General features: G+C 62.8%; 4 protein-coding genes across 7 annotated transcripts in view; 1 reads left to right on the top strand and 3 right to left on the bottom strand.

Annotated features, from left to right (window-relative positions):
* KDM2A (lysine demethylase 2A) overlaps positions 1 to 2,751 on the bottom strand; it is a 51,514-nt gene extending 48,763 nt beyond the window's left edge. For both annotated transcript variants that reach the window (XM_074586441.1, XM_074586442.1), the window contains exons 1-3: positions 2,658 to 2,751; positions 2,196 to 2,223; positions 641 to 745 (exon numbers count right to left, since the gene is read on the bottom strand). In XM_074586441.1, the coding sequence (XP_074442542.1) occupies positions 641 to 745; positions 2,196 to 2,223; positions 2,658 to 2,677 (153 nt within the window). In that variant the 5' untranslated portion in view covers positions 2,678 to 2,751. The remainder of the gene's footprint in view (positions 1 to 640; positions 746 to 2,195; positions 2,224 to 2,657) is intronic.
* A 1,517-nt stretch (positions 2,752 to 4,268) lies between these two features.
* RHOD (ras homolog family member D) lies at positions 4,269 to 6,853 on the bottom strand. 2 transcript variants are annotated; one of them, XM_074586438.1, is made up of 5 exons: positions 6,566 to 6,853; positions 5,857 to 5,944; positions 5,422 to 5,531; positions 5,151 to 5,268; positions 4,269 to 5,047 (listed from the first exon to the last, which is right to left on the bottom strand). In XM_074586438.1, the coding sequence occupies exons 1-5, from the start codon at positions 6,692 to 6,694 to the stop codon at positions 4,884 to 4,886; spliced, it is 609 nt and encodes a 202-aa protein (XP_074442539.1). In that variant the 5' UTR covers positions 6,695 to 6,853; the 3' UTR covers positions 4,269 to 4,883. The 2 variants fall into 2 exon arrangements, with proteins under 2 accessions (XP_074442539.1, XP_074442541.1); XM_074586440.1 differs by having other exon boundaries at positions 4,269 to 5,051; positions 5,155 to 5,268.
* A 1,420-nt stretch (positions 6,854 to 8,273) lies between these two features.
* On the top strand, positions 8,274 to 10,209 carry LOC141742900 (mas-related G-protein coupled receptor member H-like). The gene is made up of 3 exons (XM_074586437.1): positions 8,274 to 8,315; positions 8,649 to 8,822; positions 9,083 to 10,209. The coding sequence occupies exon 3, from the start codon at positions 9,109 to 9,111 to the stop codon at positions 10,024 to 10,026; it is 918 nt and encodes a 305-aa protein (XP_074442538.1). The 5' UTR covers positions 8,274 to 8,315; positions 8,649 to 8,822; positions 9,083 to 9,108; the 3' UTR covers positions 10,027 to 10,209.
* A 2,771-nt stretch (positions 10,210 to 12,980) lies between these two features.
* LOC141742899 (mas-related G-protein coupled receptor member H-like) lies at positions 12,981 to 15,364 on the bottom strand. Of its 2 annotated transcripts, XM_074586436.1 has the most exons (2): positions 15,069 to 15,364; positions 13,236 to 14,744 (listed from the first exon to the last, which is right to left on the bottom strand). In XM_074586436.1, the coding sequence occupies exon 2, from the start codon at positions 14,704 to 14,706 to the stop codon at positions 13,762 to 13,764; it is 945 nt and encodes a 314-aa protein (XP_074442537.1). In that variant the 5' UTR covers positions 14,707 to 14,744; positions 15,069 to 15,364; the 3' UTR covers positions 13,236 to 13,761. The 2 variants fall into 2 exon arrangements, with proteins under 2 accessions (XP_074442536.1, XP_074442537.1); XM_074586435.1 differs by having other exon boundaries at positions 12,981 to 15,277.
* Between the last annotated feature and the right edge of the window lie 2,329 nt (positions 15,365 to 17,693).

Raw genomic sequence — 17,693 nt, 5'->3', positions numbered from 1 at the left:
TAGGACCCAACTCACAGACCATCGGTTTTGTGTAGTCCCCTGAACAGTAGCGCAAACACCGGAGAAGCCAGAGCTCCTGACAGGGCCCAACTAGGGCCCGGCTTTCGGAACAGCTCCCTCCGAAAGGAAAAAAAAAAAACAAAACAAAAAACCAGGAGAAGACACACGCACATGTGCACAGGCACAACTACATCTGAGCCTGAAGCTGGTTTTCTCAGATTTCGCAGCACACTCAAATCAAGTCCAGGCCAACATAATGGTAACACACAGTATTTCAGCTTCCCTGCTTGTTACAAACACATGGAGAAAACCTGCCGTGCCAGAAACTACACCGACACTCACTTCATGTTTCTATCCAGCGGCTCCGTGAAGCATCTTACCCAGACTCAGCCCCCAGCCCTCCCCACCGCCAGAGTTCAGCTGCCAAATGCCCTTCATTAGGGCAAACTTTGTGACACAAACAGGAGCCGCAAAGCCACCTAACCCACCGCCAGCTGAGCTACCACCTCCAGGCAGGCTGCAGCGATCCACCACAACGCTTTCTTGGGTTGTTTAAACCCGTTGACAGTAAAAACCTTTTTCTTTCTTCAGTTGCAACGGAACCAAGAATAGAATTTAGTTGTTCAGGTCCAATACTGACCAGTCTTTGGCTGTAACGGATCCTTTCTTCCTCGGGCTCCATCTCCGACTCTTCTGAAGAGAGTGAGAAGGACACTCCAGGACTGCTGTCTTCCTCCTCTTCCTCCTTTGAAGTCAGAGGGAAATAGTGAAGCAGGGCACACAGACACGAGGCGCCTACATCCCTCATTTCTTTGCTCACTTTGAGGCCGCTTCCATACCACCGTGCAGGGCAAAGGGAACGCAGCGGATGAGCCCACCTCAACTTTTAACGTTCCCATTCTAACTTTAGGCATGGCCTAGGCTAAATGACTTTACCAGCTGTTCCGTAACACAACATGAGCTGCAGGTCTCGGATCAGGAAAAGGCCTCTTCTCTGCTCTACTACCAGCATAAGCGACAGCTCCTTTGGCCCGCAGCGGGATAGGAAGCGGGCGCGCTGCTGTCAAACGCTCAACAGCGCTCGGGGAGTAGATTATGCCTTAAAGAACCAACTGCTCCAAACAACCTGACTGCCGTCCTCTGGATATCCTGCACCGTGGCACTCGGGAGAAGCTACAGAGGTACAGAACGTCTCCCGCGAACAGGGAGATCGTACAGCACTTGAGCACGGCTGCGGGTCGGGGACTAACTCCTGTCTTAAGACGACCTACGCGCTCGGATCCCAAAACCTGCCACCTTGTGACACCGCACAAGAACATGGGAAAACCTCCCAAGGCGTCAGATGGCACCTAAACTTCCCCCCCCCCTTCCCCGCGTCTTAAAGGAACCAAATGAAACCAAAGCCTAGGTATACCCGCCGCTCTTAATCCCCAGGACTATGCCCACACCAGCCCTTCGGGGGAGGAACCGTGTAGCGTTACGGAACCGCTACCAGAGCGTGGAGAGGACCCCGCTCTTCCCCGACCCCTCCGAGCACGGTTTGACAGCGGAGCCCTTTCGAACCCCGCCGGCATCTCCCTCGTCCCCGCCGCCCGTCCCCGCTCAGCGCCGCCCTTCCCAGCTCCGCCAAAGCCAACCTGGGGCCACTTTCCCTTTCCTACACTTTGTTAAAAAAAAAAAACAAAACAAAACCAACCAACCAAAGCAAAACACCAAAAAAACTCTTGTTTATAAACACCCGGACAACCCACCGCGCACCAGCCGAGCAACACCGCAGCGGGGCAAAACCCCGCGGCTCCGCCAGCCCCATCCCACCCCCGCCGCGGAGGCCCGTCCCGGGCCGGGCCCCGTCGCCGCCGCCTCCCCCGGGGCAGCAGCGTGGGGGGACGGGACACCCCGTCCCGGCGGAACAAAGCGGCGGGGGCAGCCCCGGGACGTCAGTCCCCCGGGAGCTGTCAGCCGGCCCCGGCAGCCGCCCCCCCCCCCCCACCACCACCACCCCCCCGCCCCGCTGTGCCCACCAACTTCCCGGCCCGGCCTCCTCGGGGCAAGGGGGGGGCCGCAGGGAAAAGGGGAGACCCGTCCCTCTCCCTCCCGGCCCGGAGCACCGGCCCCGCCGCCTGGAGACTCGTGGAAACTTAGGGGCGGCGGGCCGGTGCCTGGGACCCCCCCGCTCCCCGCGGCGAGTGGCTCACCAGGTCTCTCCTGCGCCTTTGTCCTCTTCTAGCGCCGAGACGGGGAGAAACAGAAGAGACGGAGGAGGAGGGAACCCCCCGGGTCAGGCAACGATCGCGCCCCGGGCCCGGGCCCGGCCCGCCGGCCGCGCCGCCCCGCTTCCCCCCCCTCCCGGCCCCGCCGCTCCCCCCGTTCCCCCCCCGCGTCCCGCCGCCCCCGCCGCGGCCACCGGGCGCTGACAGCCCCGCCGGCCGACCCGGGCCGCTGCCCGCTCCCCGCGGGCCCCGCTCCCCGGCCCGCCGCCGCGTCCCCCCCGCCGCCGCCGCCACCACCGCCCCGCCGCAGCCCCCCCCACCCTCCCTCCCCGAGCCGCCCGGTGCCGACCCGCCGCCGGCCTCGCCGCCCCCCGCCGTGCCCCTTCGCCTCCACCCCACCGCCCCGTCGCCGCCGCCCCCCGGCCGGGACGCGGTTCCCCTCCTCACACAGGAGCCGCCGCCGCCATTTTGAAGCCGTCAGAGTCTCACATACACACTGACTCGGCCGCCGCACTGCGCCTGCGCCGCCCGCAACCTCCCCTGACCCCCCCCGCCGCCTCCCCCGCCGCCCGCCGCGCGCATGCGCCGCCCCCCCTCCCATTTCCCCCCCTCCCCCCCGCCCCCTTCATCCCCCGCCCCGCTCACGGCGCCGGGGCAGGGCGCGGGCGCGCGCACGCTGCTCGGCGGCCCCGCCCCGCCCCGACGGGAGCGAGCGCGCCCGCGCGGCCCGCGCGGGTGGACACGCCCCCTCTGGGTGGACACGCCCCCCGACTGGCCACGCCCACCCACGCGCATGCTCCCGCTGCGCACGTACGCAGATAGGCGTGGGGCGTAGGTCTATACACACCTATAGACGCGGGTCATACACACCTATAGACGCGGGTCATACATATATACACACCTGTAGACATGGGTCACACGTGTACACACCTATAGACACGGGTCACATGTGTACACACCTATAGACACGGGTCATACATGTATACACACCTATAGACACGGGTCATATGTGTACGCACCTATAGACACGGGTCATATATGTACACACCTATAGACACGGGTCATACATGTATACACACCTATAGACACGGGTCATATGTGTACGCACCTATAGACACGGGTCATACACATACACACCTATAGACACGGGTCATACATGTATACACACCTATAGACACGGGTCATATATGTACACATCTATAGACACGGGTCATACACACCTATAGACATGGGTCATACATGTATACACACCTATAGACATGGGTCATACACACCTATAGACATGGGTCACACACATACACAGCTATAGACATGGGTCATACATGTATACACACCTATAGACACGGGTCATACACACCTATAGACATGGGTCACACATGTACACACCTATAGACACGGGTCATATATGTACACACCTATAGACACGGGTCATACACACCTATAGACATGGGTCATACATGTATACACACCTATAGACATGGGTCATACACACCTATAGACATGGGTCACACACATACACAGCTATAGACATGGGTCATACATGTATACACACCTATAGACATGGGTCATACACACCTATAGACATGGGTCACACACATACACACCTATAGACATGGGTCATACATGTATACACACCTATAGACACGGGTCATACACACCTATAGACATGGGTCACACATGTACACACCTATAGACACGGGTCATATATGTATACACACCTATAGACATGGGTCATACACATACATACCTACAGACACGGGTCATACATGTATACACTTATAGACATGGGTCATACACACCTATAGACGTGGGTCATACATATGTACACCTATAGACATGGAGCACGTATGGATACACACATGTATACATGGGTCACACACACATATACACTTATATACGTGTAGCACGCATGCATACATACCTATGTACGTGGGTCACAAACACCCCCCCATATACATGGCTCACACATGGATACACACCTATATACATGGAGCGCACACACGTATACACGTATATACATGGAGCACATACGTGTACACGCCTATGTACATGGATAATACATGCATACACACCCATATACGTGCACCACGTGCATACACACCTATATACGTGCAGCAGGCGCGGGGACACCTATATACCTGCAGCACACACGCACGGACACCTATAGACATGCAGCACATGCCCATATACATCTCTATACACGCAGCACACGCGTACACGCCTACAGACACGCAGCACGCGCCTATATACACGCAGCACATATGTGTACACACCTCTATACGCGCACGCGTGTGTCCCCCGTCCCCCCGCCCGCGGGACCGCGCCGCGCTGGCCTCTGTTGAGCTTTAATGTCACACCAGCACCGAAGTCACCCCGTGTCCCCTGTCCCACGCTGGCCCGCCAGCGGGAAGGGGACACCCCCCCCCCCCCAACACCCCCCAAAATCAGTTCTCTGCTGCCGGTCAGGCTGGCAGGGGACACCAGGGGGGACAGTTTCTTGGTGCCCAGGGGGACGCGTTCCTGCTGGCACGTTGAGGGGGGGGACAGGAGCGTGGCAGCGGAGGTCTGGCGGTGGCAGCGGAGGTCCGGTGGTGGCCGGGGGCCGAGGCAGTGTCCTGAGCCATGGGGACAGCAGTGGGTCCCGGGGGCTGTGGCGGGGGTGGGGGCGGGGGCTCAGCAGAGCACGCAGCCCCTCCGGGGTCGCCTCCTGCGGGAGTTCGGGTGGGCGGCACGCAGGGCGGCGTCGCAGGCTGCCACGAAGATGTCCCTGACGTTCTCCTGGTACCTGGCCGAGCACTCCAAGTAGGACACGGCGTGGACCTGCCGGGCCATAGCCTCTCCCTGCCGGAGAGCCGTGGGGTCAAACCCCCCTCCCAGGGCCACCGGGTCCCCCACTGCCCCGTGCTGGGGGACATCCCCGGCCTGTCGGGGGGGTGGCACTTGCCTTCTGGTGGGAGATGGGCTCCGGGCGTCCCTCCTGCAGCTTGCGCAGGTCGGTCTTGCAGCCCACCAGCAGCACCGGCACCCCCTTGCAGAAGTGGTTCACCTCCGGGTACCACTGCGGGGGACACACACACACACACGACACATACATGTCACCCAGGGGATGGGGACACGGGGAGGGGCAGCAGCTCCGGCTCCATGCCACCTCCCCCGGGGAGGACACGCGGGGTGGGAGCAGCCCCCCCCCCCTCCGAGGGGGCCGCGTTACCTTGGTCAGGACGTTGTCGAAGCTGTTGGGGCTGGTGACATCAAAGCAGATGAGGACAACCTTGGCGTCCGAGTAGGACAGCGGGCGAAGCCTGTCGTAGTCTTCCTGTCCTGCCAGGCGGAGCAGCAGACCATTACGCACCAGTTCCCTACTGGGCTGGGTGTCCCCCGCCCCCCCCACCCCCCCTCCCCGCCAAGCCTGGGACCACGGCTGGGGACACCGTGTGGCTCTGGGGACAAAAGGCAGCGCCCCAGCAAGAGGGTGACAACCCGTGGGGACCGATGGTTGGCCGGCTGCGGGTTAACCCCCCCAACATCCCATGGGGACACCCCTCCAAGGCATGACCCATGGGTGTGGGACACCCCGAAACCCACGGGCTGGGGGGGGGGGGGGGGGGCGGGCTGTGACTGCCTGTCCCATCCCCTCCTGTCCCACCTGCCGTGTCCCAGAGGTGGATCTTCACGGGCTTGCCGCCGACCTGGAGGGAGGCCGTGTACTTCTCGAACACGGTGGGGATGTAGACCTGGCGGGGGACAGGGCGGGGGGGGGCGTGAAATAGGTCCCTTCTACCCCCGGGCAGCGGCGGGGGGCAGCGGCCGAGGGGAACCCCCTCCAGGGCTGTGTGCGCAGGAAAGGGCATGGGGAGGTACGTGGGGTTGGGAGAGGGAATCGGGGAGGGGCAGGAGATGGTGGTGCCACCCCAGGGCAGGTGGGGTGGTGGGGACGTTCCTTGTCCCCGCCGCCCCTAGCCCGGGGACTGTGGGCAGGCGGGATGCCCTGGGGGGACCCACAGGGAGATGCTGGGGGTCTCCGTGGGCTGCCGCCCCTCCCTCCACCCCACAGGTCCCATACGTGCCCTCGCTGGGACAGACCCCGCTCCCCATCCCGTGACCCCCCAGGCGAGGCTGAGGGGGGGCAGACCCCTGAGGTTGCCCTGGACCCCTGTCAACCCCAGGCTGTCCCCTCCCGGTCCCCCCCAGCCCCGTGTCCTGCCGCAAACGGTCCCGTTGCCACCACCGTGCCCGTCCCGTCCCCCCTCCACTGCCCTTTGCCCGCACCGCCGCGCCGTGGGACGGTGACCTCCCCCTCCCCGCCACCGTGTCCCACCGGGGGCCGAGGTCCCAGGGGACAGGGAGGGCCGTACCTTGGGGAAGTCCCCGCTGGCGAAGGCCAGCAGCAGAGACGTCTTCCCGCAGCCCCCGTCCCCCACCACGACGACCTTGACCTCGGCCTCGGGGGGTCCCGGGCTCTGCCCCCTGCGCTCTTGCTGCATGGGGGCGGCCGGTGGGGCCACGGAGCCTGCCTGGCCTCGGCGGGGACGGGGACAGGGACAGGGTGGCAGGTGGCACCCGCCCGTCCCAGGGTGCGGTCCCCGGGGCCCGCCCGTGGCGTCGTCTCGGGGCGGGGGCCATGACGTCCTCGCACACGCGTGGCGCCTCGCACGCCCGCGGGGATGCTGCGGGTGCCTGTCCCCACCCGGGACACGCCGGCGGGTCCCGCTACACCCGTGTCACCCCCCCCGCCCCGTCTCACCGCTCGCCCCTGGCCCCCGCCTGCGTGTGCGAGGCTCCCCGTCGCGCCTCTTGCACGCCCACGCGCGACGCCGTCCGACACGCGCGGCCCCCGTGCACGCACGCGCGCCCCGCTCCTCCTTGCGCGAGTCCACGCGCGTCCCCTTGCACGCGCGTTCTACGCACGCACGCCCGCACGCTTGCACAGCCGACTGCTGCGTGTCTGACACAGGTGGGGGCCCTCCCCAACGCCCCGGTGTACCCCCCACCCCCGACCCTGGAGCCTGGGTTTTATTGCTCCGAGCACCCGCAAGAGGCAAAGTCCAGGGTGGAGGGAGGCGTGTGGGGGGGGTGACTCACAGCTCTGCCCCCCCCCCTCTGCCCGCCCCGCCAGTGCCACCCTTTCCGTCACACCAGGTGATGTGCTGTGCCCGGCCCTGTCGGGAGGCCCTGCCTCCGGTCTTTTCCCGGGGGCACCGGCACCCCGCTTTGCTTGGGGATGTGCCAGCCCAGCGCTGCTCCCTGCACCCCACGTTGACCCCCGCGCCCCCCACCCCCACCCCCCCGATATGAACGCACAGCAATCCTCACCCCGGGATGGGGACCCCCATGACCCCGCTCTGGGAGGTGGGAGCTCAGAGGATGCTCAGACACGAGCGATTTGGGACGTGGGGCATTTCTAGGGGGGTGGCCGGGCTCAGGGACCCCCGTGTGTGGGTGGCCCCCCCCCGCCACCGGCTTCCCCAGCTCCGCCGTGGGTGCACCAGCCACCCAGGTGAGCCGGGCAGGGGTGTTCGTTAGCAATTAGCCATCTTAACGAGCCAAAGAAGCAGCTTTTTGCCTGTGTTGGAGGAGTAGAGGGGGGTGCTTTGCCCACCATGTGGCCGTGTCCCCCCACCAGCACTGGGCGGGGGGGGGGGGGCAGCAACCGGAGGGCAACTGGTGCCGCTCCGGGGAGGAAGGAGAGACCATGTCCCCCAAAATCCAACCTGGAGGTCTCCAAGACCCTCTCCCCTGGTTCACCCCCTCCTCTGCCACCCCAAGGCCCTGCGGAGGGAGGAGGGACACCCCCCCGCTGGCAGGGGTGAACGGGTGCTTTGGGCATAGGGAGGGCCAGGGGGGGCCATGTGTGCCGTTCCCTGCCATTCCCCCCAGCCCTACGGCTGGCTCGTCCTCCGCTCTCCTACCATCGACCCGCTCCGTCCCCCTCGGTGGGCACCAGCCCAGCTTGGAGGGGGGGGGCCAGCAGCCCCCGGACCACCCGGGTCGAGTCCGAACCGACGTCTGGAACACCAAATTCCCACCCAGGCCAGATGCAGGACAAAGATGGAGACGAGACAGCGGCGATTCACATGCCGGGAGGCTGGAAGGCAAAGGCGCAGGGTAATGAACAACCTCAGAAGGATGCCAGCATCAGGGCGGGGGGGGGTGGGTGGGTGGGTTGAGGGGGATGGACACTGGAGCACAATCAAACAATTAGGAAGGTGGTAATTACCCGTCTAATGAGATATCAGGTTGAATCCTAAAAGCATCGAGATTCTTCAGAGCAAGATGGAGATGGTGCAGTATCCATCCATCCTCTGGGGTATTCTCTCGGACAACACATTTCCTTTCCCGCAAGACCAAGAGGAATTGGCCAGGAGAGGCTGGGTGATGCAGCCTCGTGGCTCTGAAACTGCCCAGCGCTCTCTCACCGCCTCGCCCGTCATCTTGCAGGAACGCCCCACCAGAACAGCTCTCTTCGGAGGCGAGACGGGCTGCTCGGGATCTTCTGAGGACGTCGAGACCCTGGTTCTCCTCACCCGAGAAGCTCCTGGCAAGGAGAGCCGGAGGAAGGGAGGGAGCTCGGACCCGCCGGCAGGTCGGCTCCAGGCTGCTGCCTGGAAAAAGGTAGGGGCTCGGCACCGGAGCCCAGCCTCGCGTCTCCCAGGAGATCCCCACACCCCCTCTCACCGCTCCCACATGTCCTTCCTTGTGGTGCCTGGAGCCCCCCCAACCTCTCCTCCATGCTCACCCCCCCCAGCCACCTCCCCAGCCCTGCCGTCACCCCCCTGTCCCCACCCCTGCTGTGCCACCATCACCCAAACCCCTCTCCCTGACGGGTCCTTGATCCTGGGGTCTCACTAACGCTCCTTCTGCTCTGACCGCAGCCGGGGACCGCGTCCCACCTCCTGCCATGGAGCCGAACCTGACATCCCCACCTCCCACGTCACCCACGCCGACCACCGATGGTGACAACTCCTGCAGGATGGAGGTCACTGACATGGCCATAGACGGTCTCACGCTGCTCATCTGCCTCTGCGGGCTGGTGGGGAACGGGGTGGTCCTCTGGCTCCTCGGTTTCCGCATCCGCAGGAACCCCATCACTGTCTACATCCTCAACCTGGCCGTCGCCGACTTCACCTTCCTCCTCTTCATGGTCACCTCGTCCCTCCTCTACCTGATAGACAATGCCTCTTGCTCCACTGTTGGGGTCCTGAAGTACATGAGGTGGCTTTTCCTGCTCTCACTGTTCTCTTACAACATGGGCCTGTACCTCTTGACGGCCATCAGCATCGAGAGGTGTGTGTCTATCCTCTGCCCACTCTGGTACCGCTGCCGCCGCCCCCAGCACTTGTCGGTGGTGGTGTGTGCCCTGCTCTGGGCCCTCTCCATTGCTGTCCTTGCTGCTGTCACTTCTCTGTGCCTGTTGTACGACCACGAGCGCTGCCACATGGCTCTCATCTCCATGTATGTCCTCAACTTCCTCATTTTTGCCCCATCCATGGTCATTTCCAGCACAATCCTCGTCATTAAGGTCCTCTGTGGCTCCAAGCAACGTCAACCCAAGAGGCTCTACATCGTTATCTTCCTCACCATCCTCTTCTTCATCCTCTTCGCCCTTCCCCTCAGCATCTGGAATTTTCTGCAGCAGTTCAGCTACACCTCCATGCCCTCCCAGGTGGTTTTCCTGCTCGCCAGCATCAACAGCAGCATCAACCCCTTCATCTACTTCTTGGTGGGGAGCTGCCGGAGGCACTGCTCCTTGGTGTCCCTCCAGGTCGCCTTCCAGAGGGTCTTCGAAGAAACAGCGGTCACTACGGTCACCAGCTAAGAGGCCACTGTGTTCACAGCGGCTGTGCTGCCCACCCTGGCTTCATGCCCAGCTGCCCACCCACCCTTGCTGCCGGCTGGGCCGGCAGGTCACCTTCCTGCAGCTGTGTGTCACGATGCATTCCATCCCTTATCCTATCCCATCCTCATCCCCGTTCCCCATCCCTGTCCCTATGCCATCCCCATCTCCATCCCCCCCATCCCCATCCCTATCCCCATCCCTATCTCACCATCATCCCTGTCCTCATCCCCATCTCTATGCCACCCCCACATCATCCCATGACCATCCCCATCTCCATCCCCCCACCCCTGCTCCCCATCCCTATCTCACCCTTGTCCCCATCCCACCTTCATCCCCACCCTGATTCCATCCCCATCCCACCTTCATCCCCGTCCCCATCCCATCCCCACCTCGTCCCATGACCATCCCCATCTCCACCCCCCCATCCCACCCCATCCCCATCCCTGCTCCTGTACCCATCCCGCCCTCATCCCCGTCCCTATACCATTCCCATGCCGTCTTCTGACCATCCCCATCTCCATCCCCTCATCCCTGTCCCAACCCCATCCCACCTTCATCCCCGTTCCCATCCCACCTTCATCCCCGTTCCCATCCCACCTTCATCCCCGTTCCCATCCCATCCCCACCCCTTCCCATGACCATCCCCACCTCCATCCTCCCCAGCCCACCCCCTCTCCGCTCCCCATTCCCATTCCCGCTCTCCGTCTCCATCCCCAGCCCATTCCCGTCCCGTCCTTCTCCCTCCCGCGGGGTTCCCGGCTCCGGGCGGCCGCTCCCGACTCCGGCGACGGAGCGCTGGGCTCTGCTGCCCTCCAGCGAGGGAAGAGGAGATGAGAACCCTCCAGAAACCCTCCGGACCGCCCGCCCCGAGCCCTGGGCAAGCGGCTCCCCGGGACTGGGTGCGGGGGCGAAGCCTCTGCCTCCCCCCCCGGCGGGGCTGCGCTGCCCCCGGCCCCGCTCCTCCCGCCCCAATAAACGCCGCTGGCTCCGTCCGCCGCCTCTCGTTCCTCTCCCGGGATGGGGGGGGACTTGTGGGGGGCTGGGGCGCCGGTGGTGAGCCTCTGCGGAGTGGGGGTCTCCCCGAGAAATAGTCCCCCCCCCAAAAAAATAACTTATGGGGTGGCCGGGGGTGAGCAGCCCATAGGGAGGCAGTGGAGCCTCAGATATGGGGCTGGCCGGGGGGTGCGGGAGGTGGTGGGGCTGGTGGGCAGGTGGAGGACGTGGTGGGAAGGTGGAGGACATGGTGGGGCTGCAAGGGAGGGGGTAGGACGTGGTGGGGGCTGCATGGAAGTTGTGGGAGGTGGTGGGGCTGGTGGGAAGGTGTGGGACGTGATGGGGCTGTGGGATGTGGTGGGGCTGCATGGGGGAATGTGGGAGGCGGTGGGGCTGGTGGGAAGGTGTGGGAGATGGTGGGACCATGAGTTGTGGTGGGGCTGGTGGGAAGGTGGAGGACATGGTGGGGCTGCAAGGCGGGGGTAGGATGTGGTGGGGCTGCATGGAGGTTGTGAGAGGTGGTGGGGCTGGTGGGAAGGTGTAGGACATCGTGGGGCCACATTGGGGGGTGCGTGAAGTGGTAGGGTTGGCATGGGGGTGTTTGGGAGGTGGTGAGACTGGTGGGAAGGTGCAGGACATGGTGGGAAGGTGCAGGACATGGAGGGAAGGGGCAGAACATGGTGGGGTGGTAAGAAGTGGTGGGGCTGGTGGGAAGGTGTGGGATGTAGTGGGGCTGTGGGATGTGGTGGGGCTGCAAGGGGGAATGTGGGAGGTGGTGGGGCTGGTGGGAAGGTGTAGGACGTGGTGGGGCTGCAAGGGAGGGGGGAGGATGAGGCGGGGCTGCATGGAGGTTGTGGGAGGTGATGGGACTGGTGGGAAAGTGTGGGAGATGGTGGGGCTGCAAGGCGGGGGTAGGATGTGGAGGGGCTACATGGGGGAGCGCAGGAGGTGGTGGGGCTGGTGGGAAGGTGCAGGACGTGGTGGGAAGGTGCAGGACATGGTGGGGCTGCAAGGCGGGGGTAGGATGTTGTGGGGCTGCATGGAGGTTGTGAGAGGTGGTGGGGCTGGTGGGAAGGTGCAGGACATCGTGGGGCCACAGGGGGGCGTGCGGGAGGTGGTAGGGTTGGCATGGGGGGGTTTGGGAGGTGGTGAGACTGGTGGGAAGGTGCAGGACATGGTGGGAAGGTGTGGGACGTGGTGGGGCTGGTGGGAAGGTGCAGGACATGGTGGGAAGGGGCAGGACATGGTGAGGTTGGTGAGGTGTGGTGGGAGTGGTGGGAAGCTGTGGGACGTGGTGGGACTGTGGGATGTGGTGGGGCTGCATGGAGGTTGTGGGAGGTGGTGGGACTGGTGGGAAGGGGCAGGACATGGTGGGGCTGGTGGGAAGGTGCAGGACATGGTGGGAAGGTGCAGGACATGGTGGGGCAGGAGGTTGTGGTGGGGTCTGCACTCATCAGGACAGGAGCAGCACCAGCCCCAGAGGTGACACTGGGGCAGTGCTGGAGGAGGCTGCACTGAGAACCCGCGGCGTGTCCCCAGGGCAGCTCGAGGATGGACAATGTCCCTTCCTCCTGCCTCTGCCGTGGCACTGGGGGAAACTGAGACCCAGCACAATGGCATGTGGTCCAGAGCCATCTGACGCGTCACTGCTGGCTCCAGCACCAGCTCCCTGCACCCCCACAGCTCTCCCCACCGCTGCGACAGGAGGCTTTGTGGCCAGCGGAGACTTTGTCAAAGCCACAGGGAGGTGAGTGACGCCCCGTGGAGCCCGTGGTGACCAACAGATGTGGCACCCTGCTCCTGGAAGGTGGTGACCACGGGCTCCTCCTCCCCTTGCTGCTGCTGCACCATCCATCTGGTGAAGGAGAAACGCTCCAGCCTGCCGAAGCCAGGGGAGGGGAAGGATTTCAGAAGGAAAAGTCCTTTACGCTTATGCCTGGCTTACAAAATAAAAAAAAATAAAATAAAATATATATATATATTTGGGGAGATATTTGCTGTGACATGGTGAAACAGTCTGGGGGCACCTCTGTTCCCCCCCTGCCGCACTGGCTGTGCCGGCACGGTCCCACTAGGGGCAGTTGGCATCATTTTGGGTCCCGGCGAGCAGGAGCCGTGTCTGCATCCCCCCCCTCCCTCCACCCGCACCCCCGGCCGGCAGCGGGACCCCCGAGGAAGGTGGCACAGGGACCGAAGGCAGCCCAGGGTGCTCGATGCTGTTTATTGATGCCGGGCAGCGGTGAGACACAGGAACTGGGGACGGTGGCGGGGTCTCAGCAGAGGGGCAGGGGTCGTGTGTGTCCCCCCCGCCAGCAAGCATGGCTGGAGACGGGAGGGGAGCAGAGCTCGGAGAGGCGGCGCAGGCTGCCACACGGGATGGGGAGAGGGGCTCAGGACACCGGATGGGTTTTGTCCCCACTCCATACCTGAGTCAGAGTTTCCCAAAGGCAACGGTCATCCCGAAAAGCAGGGGATTTTGGGGAACACGGTCCCCTGGGGCACGTTCTCCTTGGGGGAATAGAGCCCTCGCACCTGGGGTGGGCTGGTGGGGAGCAGGAAAGCCGCATCCTTCCCTGCATCGACCTTGGTGATGCCCCCGCTCTCCTCTTCTACTGGGGGCCGAGGGGGGCATTGAGGGAAATGCTGCAGACATTAATTTGGTTACTCCAGGAAACTCTCCGCCACTGTCCCGGGGGCGTTAAGCAGAGTGGTGGGAAGTCTTCAACAGGCTGGGGTCAGCGTGTCCATAGTAGTATCCTGGCTGCACGCAGTGTTGTCTTCCAGCTCCTCAAAGACCCTCCGGAAGGCGACCTGGAGGGACACCAAGGAGCAGTGCCTCCAGCAGCTCCCCACCAAGAAGTAGATGAAGGGGTTGATGCTGCTGTTGATGCAGGCGAGCAGGAAAACCACCTGGGAGGGCACGGAGGTGTAGCTGAACTGCTGCAGAAAATTCCAGATGCTGAGGGGAAGGGCGAAGAGGAGGAAGAAGAGGACGGTGAGGAAGATAACGATGTAGAGCCTCTTGGGTTGGCGCTGCTGGGAGCTGCACTGGACCTTAATGATGAGGATTGTACTGGAAATGACCATGGATGGGGCAAAAACGAGGAAGTTGAGGACGTACATGGAGATGAGAGCCATGCGGCAGCGCTCGTGGTCGTACAACAGGCACAGAGAAGTGACAGCAGCAAGGACAGCGATGGAGAGGGCCCAGAGCAGGGCACACACCACCACCGACAAGTGTTTGGGGCGGTGGATGCTGGAGCAGAGGATGGACACACACCTCTCGATGCTGATGGCCGTCAAGAGGTACAGGCCCATGTTGTAGGAGAACAGTGAGAGCAGGAAAAGCCACCTCATGTACTTCAGGACCCCAACAGTGGAGCAAGAGGCATTGTCTATCAGGTAGAGGAGGGACGAGGTGACCATGAAGAGGAGGAAGGTGAAGTCGGCGACGGCCAGGTTGAGGATGTAGACAGTGATGGGGTTCCTGCGGATGCGGAAACCGAGGAGCCAGAGGACCACCCCGTTCCCCACCAGCCCGCAGAGGCAGATGAGCAGCGTGAGACCGTCTATGGCCATGTCAGTGACCTCCATCCTGCAGGAGTTGTCACCATCGGTGGTCGGCGTGGGTGACGTGGGAGGTGGGGACTGGTGGTTCACCTCCATGGATGGATGCTGGGCAGGCAGTGGGACGTGGTCCCCGGCTGTGGTCGGAGTGGACGGGGAGTTAGTGGCTTGGAGAAGGCAGGGCTGAGCCGTGCGGCTCCTCACCAGCTCCCTGCGCTGGGAAGGCATCAGTGGAGGACAAGTGGGATGTGCTGGGGAGGGCAGTGGTGGACATTGTGGGGTGGGAGAGGGATATGGGAGGTGAGCTTCACCCGGAGATGCAGAAGGCAAGCGCAGGACAGTGGGGGGAGGACTTGGGGAGGGCGCTGCCAGTCACCAGGAGAGGGTAGGAGGAATGAAGCTGCGGGCGGTGGATGCTGGAGGAAAGGAAGGTGGGGTAGGGATGAAGGAAAACACTTAACTGTTAGCTTTGGTGGAGCAGAAGGCAAGGGTTGTCCTTCCAGCTGGGCTTGGGTGGATCAGTGCCGCTGTCTTGGCATCTCATGCTCCCTTCGGATCCATGTCCTGAAGAGGATCCTCCCAGGACAGTAGCATGAAGAAGAAAGTCCCCTGGTCGCCAGGAGGTCCCCACTCTCGTCCCGCCAGCTCCTCTCTGTGCCCTGTCCCCCTCGGCAGTGGGGTCGCGGGGGAGTTGGGATCGGTTTTGTAACTGCGGCTACGTCAGAGCTCCGCTTCCTTGGTTTTATTTATCGTGCTCTTTTTTTTTCTTTTTTTTTTTTTTTTTTTGCCACAAAGGAAGTGGCCTTTGCCAAAAGCTTTGCAAACAGAATGTTGTGAATGGCTCGAATGGCTCCTCGTTTACTCCTGATTAGAAACATTCCACCCCGGACAACAACCCACTCACGGACTGCCTTCCCGCTCCAGGCAGCTTTCTGCCCTGTCTGTCCCCAGGGCTCCCCGGACCTCAGCATCCCCGGGGGGGCATCACCCCTCCAGGAGCAGAACGGGATGCCGGTGGTGCTGGTGGTTCTGGTGGTGCCAGTGGTGCTGGTGGTTCTGGTGATGCCGGTGGTGCTGGTGGTTCTGGTGGTTCTGGTGGTGCTGGTGGTTCTGGCGGTGCTGGTGATGCTGGTGGTGCTGGTGGTTCTGGTGACGCCAGTGGTGCTGGTGGTTCTGGCAGTTCTGGCGGTGCTGGTGATGCTAGTGATGCCGGTGGTGCTGGTGGTTATGGTGGTGCCGGTGGTGCTGGTGGTGCTGGTGATGCCAGTGGTGCTGGTGGTGCTAGTGGTTCTGGCAGTGCTGGTGGTGCTGGTGATGCTGGTGGTGCCAGTGGTTCTGGTGGTGCTGGTGGTTCTGGTGATACCGGTGGTTCTGGTGGTGCTGGTGATGCTGGTGGTGCTGGTGATGCTGGTGGTGCCAGTGGTTCTGGTGATGCTGGTGGTTCTGGTGGTGCTGGTGGTGCTGGTGGTGCTGGTGGTGCTGGTGGGGCATCTGGGCGCTTCTCAGAAGCGACTCCCGTTCTGGGAAGAGCCGGGGAATCATCGCCAAAACCTCTCCTGAGCCCAAGGGGGCACACCTTCAAACGGCAGCCAAGCACTGAAATTCCCTGCCAGGCTAAGGCAGGCTCTGACAGCCCAGCTGGGGCACAACAAACAGTCGTTTCCAGCCAGGCTACAACGATATTTGCACTTACAGCCCACATTAATTATTACTATTCCCCCTTCGTAATGCAACGAATGCTCTTAGAAACCAGCTTTTAGGGTGCTGTGTCCCCCTCCCAGCGGGCCGGAACAGCCGGCTGCAGCCCTCCCAGCTCTTCATCAGCAGCACGTCCTCCTCCTCCTCGTCAGTCTTGGGAGCACTTGTGGTTGTTTTAACATGATCCCACCCCTTTGGTAGCCCACACACCCCGGGCAGCGTCTCCTGAGCTGGTCCTGGGTGTTGTGAAACCCTGCAGAGCATCTCCTTGGAGGCACTTGCCCCCCCCGCGCCTGCTCTGGCCCCACCAGGTCCACGGGGACCCCGAGCTCCTCGCAGCCACGGCACAGCCTGCAAAGGGCTCAACGTTACAGCCAATGTGTTTTACGCAATGAACATCCTCCTTGCGATGATGAAAATGACAGAGCTTCTCCCTCCGGAGGCATCCGCCGCCCCAAGGAGTGTCCCGCCTCTCCCGCGCCATGGTGCGCTTGCAAGTGGGAGGCACTTTTGGCTTCTTTCATGGTTGCCCAGCTGACTACCTCGTTCTTTGCTGCAGCAGCCCTTTGGTTGCTCTAAAACGTACTGTGAATGCTTAAAATCGCCTCCCAAAGCCACCGGATTTATCATAGAATCACAGAATGGTTAGAGATGGAAGGGAACTTAAAGACCACCTAGTTCCAACCCCCTTGCAATGAGAAGGGACATCTTCAACAAGCCCAGGTTGCTCCAAGCCCCGTCCAACCTGGCCTTGAACCCCTCCAGGGATGGGGCAGCCACAGCTTCTCTGGGCAACCTGGGCCAGGGGCTCACCCCCCTCACAGCAAACAATTTCTCCCTCAGATCTCATCCAAATCTCCCCTCTTTCAGTGGAAAACCCTTCCCCCTCGTCCCATGGCTCCCCTCCCTGATCCAGAGTCCCTCCCCAGCTTTCCTGGAGCCCCTTGAGGGCCTGGAAGGGGCTGGAAGGTCTCCCCGGAGCCTTCTCTTCTCCAGGCTGAACCCCCCCAGCTCTCTCAGCCTGTCCTCCCAGCAGAGGGGCTGCAGCCCTCCCAGCATCTCCGGGGCCTCCTCTGGCCCCGCTCCAACAGCTCCGTGTCCTTCTGCTGTTGGTGCCCCAGCGCTGGAGGCAGCACTGCAGGGGGGTCTCCCAGAGCGGAGCAGAGGGGCAGAATCCCCCCCCCTCGCCCCCCTGCCCACGCTGCTGGGGATGCAGCCCAGGCTGCGGGGGGGTTTCTGGGCTGCCGGCGGACGTTGCCGGCTCGTGTTCACAGCCACCCCCATTAGCCTTTGACGGGGCTGTTTTCCAGTTTGCAGAAGCAGAAGGGAAAGAGCATCTGGACTGTGGCGTTCCTGGGCTTTGGGCTCGGGGTGGGATGGCTGGGGAC

This window comes from Larus michahellis, chromosome 4 (genome assembly GCF_964199755.1).
Source record: "Larus michahellis chromosome 4, bLarMic1.1, whole genome shotgun sequence".
NCBI lineage: Eukaryota > Metazoa > Chordata > Aves > Charadriiformes > Laridae > Larus > Larus michahellis.
Note: the sequence above shows the minus strand (reverse complement) of the source record. Positions and strands in the feature narration are given on the sequence as shown.